Here is a 7,839-nt window from a genome sequence, read left to right as displayed (position 1 = left end):
TATAGCATGAAATGAGTCGCGATATCCAGGCAAAGTCCTTCTTTTATTCAATCAAGGCATATCCCATAGTTACATCAAGTTACACGCATCAAGTCATCAAGCATCAATTCCATACAGCATTCAGGCCAGGCCAAGCCTGTCCTCTCCGTTCTCCCACTCCAACCAACCAACCTCCCCACTCTTCTGTGTCCCATCTCTTTATACCAATTTAACATGCAGTGGGTGTCACCTTTGTCCCTGTGTGTGTGTGTGTGTGTGTGTGTGTGTGTGTGTGTGTGTGTGTGTGTGTGTGTGTGTGTGTGTGTGTGTGTGTGTGTGTGTGTGTGTGTGTGTGTGTGTGTGTGTGTGTGTGTGTGTGTGGCAGGAAGTCAAAAGACCCCCACCTGTGACAGGCACTGTAGTAATATAATGCATAGAGTCAAACTGTTAACCTCCTGTAAAGCATCCTGAGTAATAAAATATGTTGAAACAGACCCCAAAGATAGCCTAGGTATGTTTACAGCTGCCGTAAGCCACGGCCTGTGGTCACAGACCCTACCTACAGATAGCCTTTAGTTCTAGTGGGTCACTTTGGTGAGACACTGGAGTGAGATCAGACTTGCAGAAGTTAAAGTTATATGTACAATTGTGATTAACCATGTAGTTATGCCTATGTTATGATTCATAATACACCACATATTCCCCCCTACTAATAGTCCTTAATACTATTAGTATAAAATATGAATCATACATTTTGTCCAAAAAAATCATTTTTTGTCCTTTTCCCCCAAAAATCCCCAAATGTTCAAACTCCCCAAATAGTCTCAACTAACCCTGAAACTGAATCCCCTTTGTAGGTACCTCTTCCCCCCTGGACACTATTCAGAAACTGAAAACAGTAATATTAACACAAAAACTCAAAACAAAATCAGTAAAATCAAACCTAAAACAAAATGAACAAAATCAAAAGCTATGTTATTTGACATCTGTTAGACTATCAGTCCGAAGCTGTTTGTTTTCACACCCAGATAAAATAAATTAAAGTAGAATACCAGTGAGCTGTTCCTAGACTAATTCCTATACTATTTTTAATTTGTTCCCCAACATTCATCCTCTCACAAACAGACCTGGCCAGGACTTCAATACACTCACAGACACACAAATACCCCCCCTCCCCCCTGCCAGCTGAGCAAGGGAGAGGGTGAGAGAGGCTGATCCCTGTAATAAGAATAATATTCCCTTCTCCCCCCCTTCTTAGTTAGTGAGCAACTTTCATGGAATAATGGACAGATGAATGGTCCTGCAGAAACCATCCATCTGACCCCTGATTCGGAAAGTTGCACACAAACTAAGAGCTAACATGTAATACTCATGGTGAGTTTCAAATACAGTTTTGACCAGATGAAGAGCCTTGGCTCGAAACGTCGTCAATACATTTATCTTTTGGAGCATATGAGTGTGCGGGTTCCCTCTCTTTTTCAACTAACAATTAAACAACATTTGTATTACTAACTAGAATATAATTCTCATTTTTTAATTGGATTTCACTGTGATACTTAAGGAAGTTATCTAAAATGAACTCATATTATTACCATTAACTATTATTTTTAAACAAATCAACCAAAATCTTTTCATTCCTAAACTGAAGTACCCCTTTTCATTAGAAAGTCTTTCTTTCCCTAAACTAAACCTCAAAGTGTCAAAAGCAAAATATCCGTCCTTCATGCCAAATGCACAAATGGGGTGACAATACATTTCCTCAGTGCTCTTAGATATCTAGAAAAGGTCAGTGTCAGATGACAGCTAGGTGACAGATCAAAAGCCATGTGCTTTCAACAGCACAGAGAGGGGCGTCTCAGCGTGCAGCCTCTCAGAGTCTCTCGCTGTGGTCCCTGGTCACACTGTCCAGAAAAATGACCAAATGTTCCACAGTTATGACAAACTCCTTTCAGTCTACAGCTCTCTGGCCCATGACGTGTCTGCGGATTATATCCTTGCTTTGAAGAATACGACTGTACTCCCCATGGTGCAGCCCACTGATAGGATGACACCAGTTGTTGACTTGGTGATGCCCTCATTCTCCATGGCAGCACTTCTGACTGCTGCTGCTGAAAAGGTGCAACTTCTGGCTGAATCAGTCTCTCTCCTTGAATCTTTTTCAGCTTTTCTGCTTGTAGTGACACCGTGTTCTCATTCATTTGTCGAACAAGGTCCAAAGCTTTGGCCTGCTGACACTCCATTCTCTCCCCGTGAATTTCCACAGCATGAGCAATATGGTCTGTGTAGGCTTCCAAAGACAGGGTTGAAAGGGAGACCATCTCCTCTAATTTAGTCTGCACGGACCGGGGCAAACCTTTCATAATCTTGCCCCTAACAATGGGCCGCTCGAAACCTGGACCACTGGCATTGTTTCCTGTCACATCCATCCATGTCTGGTGGACTCTGTCCACATATGAACGCGGATCCTCGTTGTCAGCCAAAGAGTCAATCAAAATCCTGTCAGGATTGAGGTCTGTGGGGTAAAGTTCCCTTAGTGCACGATCCAGGAACCCCTTGTGTCCCACATACAAATCTGCGTCTCCTACAGCGGTGTTGACATAAGCCTGCATTCCCGCACGGATCAGGAGGCTATTCAACATCTGCATTCCCACAAGGTGTGCTAATAATTGTTTCATATCCCCTACGGTTAGCTGAGAACCCACCATAAGTACGTCGAGTTTGGCCATCCACGCGTAAGCCCCCTCCTGCAGTGGCGGCAACTTTGTCACCACGTCCGTCATGTCCATATTAGACCATGGTCTGTAGTCAAGATTCTGTCCTCGGACAACCACAGGCAGTATTTTAATGGGCGCAATCACCACCTCCTCTTGTTCACTTTCGTTGAAGTCCTCTTTCCTCGTCCTCTTACTCCCACTTGTCCTCTCATGACTTTGAATCCTTTTCCTCCGGTCGGTCTGTGTAGGCCTAACCTCCGCGTCAGGGTCACAATCAGAAAGTGGGTCAGAATCAGAGTCAATGTTCATGTCCGCGCCAGGGCGGGCTGCCCTTCTGTAGACGTCATCACCTCCACGTGAACTGTCTCTGTGGCTGTGCGCAGCCTTGTCACTGAGATCACCGATCAACTGTTTCTCCCTCACTGAAAGTTCATTCAACTGCGTCTCAACCATACGCAGAAAATGTCTGTGTGCCCTCGTCGACACAGTCAATTCACTGATCAAGTCCATTTTCAGGCGCCGGACAGATCCCAGCTCCTCTTTAATACAGTCTGCTTGTAGCCCAGGTTTTGACTGCTCAGATGTTCTCACGTCCCTGTTGTCCACCTCAGTCTGTGCTGAGTTGTTGCTGTGACCCTCAGTGTCAATGCACTGGTTGTCTGTGCTGCAATCAGCGGAAATCTTCTCATCGGGCAGTACTGACACAGGAGACAATGGTACGAACAATTTCCTGCTCATGTCCTCACTGTCAATAAGGCTCGTTCTCAGCTGTCGACCCATTTTCACTTGAATCTTCAATCTTCGTCTTCGACCTTCTTTACAAAACAAGTCTAAAACTGATAGCTCTTCTTGCCTTTGCTTTGCTCTCTCTTTTGTCGTCTGATCTGTTCTGTACGCACACACAATAGTCTTCATAATTTTAAGGACTTCTACATCGAAAGAGCCCTCTTTTGGCCATGGCCTGTCAGGCCAACGCTGATGCAATTTTTGGAGTGGCAGCCATAACTACTAAATTGTAGATAATCTCACTCACTGTCATAAATTCTGGGTGACACACTCATGCATGTCTCCTCTCACCTCACACAGTCACCAACATGCATACTCATTTGCATACTAGCCCCAAAGAATGAGTAGATAGTCAACAAACTCACTCCAAGGAAAACATGCAATACTTTCTCTGTCACACCATTCACACAGGACAGTGTAACATAAAGAAATGAGAAAAACAAACTACACAGATAGTCTGTAACTCAAAAAATAAATATAGAAATGCCTCTATATATATTTTTTAGACTAGCAACTCACTGACTTAGGGAAGAGACCCCCCTTGATCATTTCACACCCACGTCACTCACTGTCCTCATTTACAGGTACTTGTAAGCAACAGTTGCTGTGGCTTTAACTTACTTTTGCAGACTATATCTTTTTTGACTAAAATAAAAACCTTTAGGGTTAACAATCCAAATTAAACTATCTAATTTTACAAAGGATAAATGAAATATCCTAACTGTGATGATTTACAATGAGAGATGTATTCTCATTTACCTTCTAAATTTAGCTGTACCCCAAATTAAAGCCAATTTAATTTTAAACCTGAATTAAATCCCCAATTTAATATCTATATTACTCCCCCCTTTTGAAACATGTTTCACACGTTTCAGAAATACCCAAATAAAAAGTAAAATTCTCCCCCACTATGCCCTGAGAAAAAGGAAGGCCCCTCCAGCGTGTGTGTAAGTGTGTGTCCCCAGAAGAGAAACACAAGAACGCACACCGTCCCTCTTTACTGCAAACCAGGAGAGCAACGGTGAATCAATGAATAAATGCCAAATCACTCCCAAAAAACGTGTAAGTCACTGAACAACAGCAATTTATACAGCCAAGAAAAATTACCAATGACCGCACAATTAAAATAGCAACAAAATACTTAATTGAGAAATATTTGGCACCTAACCACAGCTCAACGATGATCGACCAGCACTAACACATATACGAACAGAGACTCACAGACACAAACAAACAAAACCAAACAAACAAAGCACACACGCGCACAATCATACTGTACCATGCACACACTATCGCTCAACTCATACCATGCACACACTACCGCTCAACTCCTAAACTCCCTAACAGAAGCTCACTCCTCACGTAACACTAGGCCTCAACACCAGAGTGGCAAAGCTTGTGTCCATCATCCTCGTCAGTCTTGGGGTCGCAAAACTCACTCCAAAAAAAGGAAAAATTAAGGGAAATCCACTGATCCTTCGCAGGTCCGGTGTCTGTGGCGTAGAATATCTCCAGATCCTCCACGTCATCAAGAACTTAACTCACCCATCGCCTATTAGACTGAAAAATCTTGTCCACTGGCTCTCATTGCCTGAAGCAAAAATGCACCAAAAACACCGGGTCTTCGCACCACTTTGTGGAATCTTTCCTTAAACAGGTCCGTGGATTATAACCTTATTTTCCTATAGCATGAAATGAGTCGCGATATCCAGGCAAAGTCCTTCTTTTATTCAATCAAGGCATATCCCATAGTTACATCAAGTTACACGCATCAAGTCATCAAGCATCAATTCCATACAGCATTCAGGCCAGGCCAAGCCTGTCCTCTCCGTTCTCCCACTCCAACCAACCAACCTCCCCACTCTTCTGTGTCCCATCTCTTTATACCAATATAACATGCAGTGGGTGTCACCTTTGTCTGTGTGTGTGTGTGGCAGGAAGTCAAAAGACCCCCACCTGTGACAGGCACTGTAGTAATATAATGCATAGAGTCAAACTGTTAACCTCCTGTAAAGCATACTGAGTAATAAAAGATGTTGAAACAGACCCCAAAGATAGCCTAGGTATGTTTACAGCTGCCGTAAGCCACGGCCTGTGGTCACAGACCCTACCTACAGATAGCCTTTAGTTCTAGTGGGTCACTTTGGTGAGACACTGGAGTGAGATCAGACTTGCAGAAGTTAAAGTTATATGTACAATTGTGACTAACCATGTAGTTATGCCTATGTTATGATTCATAATACACCACAAGAGCAAATAAAAACAGCAGTTTGCGCTGCAATGATCATTTTTTAGAAGAAAACAAGATACAATGGCAAGAACCAAGCAGACTCGTAAGTCCACCGGTGGCAAAGTGCCCAGGAAGCAGCTCGCCACCAAGGCAGCTCGCAAGAGCGCGCCGGCAACCGGTGGAGTGAAGAAGCCTCACCGTTACCGTCCCGGTACAGTGGCTCTGAGGGAGATCCGTCGTTACCAGAAATCTACCGAGCTGCTGATCCGCAAGCTGCCCTTCCAGCGCCTGGTGAGGGAGATCGCACAGGACTTCAAGACCGACCTGCGCTTCCAGAGCTCCGCCGTAATGGCTCTCCAGGAGTCTGCTGAGGCTTATCTGGTCGGTCTGTTTGAGGACACCAACCTGTGCGCCATCCACGCTAAGAGGGTGACCATCATGCCCAAAGACATCCAGCTGGCCCGTCGTATCCGCGGAGAACGTGCTTAGACTAATTTGTCACTGCCAAAACCCCCAAACTTGTAAGAGCCACCAAAAGTGTTATTTGAATAGAAATTATTCCTTGTAATAGTAGATGGACAATTAGCCTATAACTGATTATCTCAACATGTATTACAAACACCCAACGTGTATTATAACCTGCTACAACTAATGCTTTTAACCAGTTATGTAGAGAATTGTATTCATTACACATGTATATAATATATATGGAGGCTTTTGGGTCTGTCCTTACCTTAGAGTATATCCTTACTGATCTAATTTACTAAACTAATCATAATGCATCTAACTGAAATAATTTGATTTAATGCGTGATTTAAATCACCTCAATCACTCCCATTCAGCTCCACCCTGTGGGGGACGGGAGGCATTGTTCCATTGTGTTGAACCAAACATGATGCTTCACACCAAAACCAGCAGCTATTCATAGTCCTGGAATGAGACTCTTCTGTACAAAGAGATTTATTTTCCAGTTATGTTCAGGTTTTAGGACTCATTATTCTTTCTTAATATTCATGCCAATATTTATTTATCAAACAAATGTAACACCAATAAAGGAGCTAAAATAACTGAGTCTGGTACAAGAGTTTGGTGTGGCATTGTTACTATAGTGATTGAGTTAACATGTGCCAGGTTTTAGCATGTGGATTTTGTCAATGATGGCCCGTCTCTGGGAGGAAAAACTAAAATAAAGTAAAATTGGATGACTAAATGGGCCACTTGCTTTTAATGAAAAGCATGTACTCACATGTTGGTGTTTTTCTATATACTGTAGAAGTGTGATAAACACATCTTACAAAATGTCTTGTGTTGGTGTATTGCATGAAGACTATTAGTTGTGTGGCCCAATGTTCTGCATGACTCCTTTTGTTCTAAATAACACAATGAGGGGGGGCACACTACTATGAAAGGCAAAGCCATTTTATTTCAACAAGTCAATTTAATGTGCTTTACACAGAACATCAATCAATGGTGTTCCAAAACTATGGAATGCACTTCCCATTACAATCAGAACTGCAGCCTCACTCCCAATATATATATACTCCATCATGGCCCGTAGCACTTACCCTACCCCCTTAGATAGCATTTGATACAGACTTATAGCATGTTATGTAGACAACACTATAATTGCATTGTATGTAGTCACAGCACTTTATAGTATAGCATCTATTATACAATTGAAAAGGTGTGCCCAAAACGCTGTTCCCAACCCAGGAAAAAAAGGCACCAGCTACTACGTCACTCCAAGAGTGTCTGACACACTGCAACACACACTGCAATAACCCACTAAACACACTAACACGTCACAGACTTACCCTCCGCGTCGATCCACGGCTATCTCCTCATGTCGCGCAGCACGCCCACACTCAACACCACACGCGTAAAAATTGTCATCACACTGCCACTACAGCCGGCTCCCGTCCAGACTCACAAACAATATCAATATCAATAATAAACACAAACACGCCACAAGCACCGACACCCCCGCCTAATTTGTTGCCACGTCTATGAAAACAAGCACAGAAACATACGCGGACCTGGCAACACTACATCCCCTCTCCCATTCGCTCAAAGCCAACCACGTGACCCACGAGAGCTTTTATGTTTCTGCAACACCGGAAGTTACACGCT

At 43.3% G+C, this 7,839-nt stretch overlaps 1 protein-coding gene across 1 annotated transcript; it reads left to right on the top strand.

Annotated features, from left to right (window-relative positions):
* Window positions 1-5,790: 5,790 nt before the first annotated feature.
* LOC306936046 (histone H3.2-like) lies at window positions 5,791-6,198 on the top strand (the record flags this gene model as incomplete). Its single annotated transcript, XM_079519467.1, has 1 exon — window positions 5,791-6,198. One exon carries the CDS (start codon window positions 5,791-5,793, stop codon window positions 6,196-6,198), a length of 408 nt encoding a protein of 135 aa, XP_079375593.1.
* Window positions 6,199-7,839: the final 1,641 nt, after the last annotated feature.

The sequence above is a fragment of the Electrona antarctica genome (genome assembly GCF_951216825.1).
Source record: "Electrona antarctica genome assembly, chromosome: 14".
Classification (NCBI taxonomy): Eukaryota; Metazoa; Chordata; class Actinopteri; order Myctophiformes; family Myctophidae; genus Electrona; species Electrona antarctica.
Note: the sequence above shows the minus strand (reverse complement) of the source record. Positions and strands in the feature narration are given on the sequence as shown.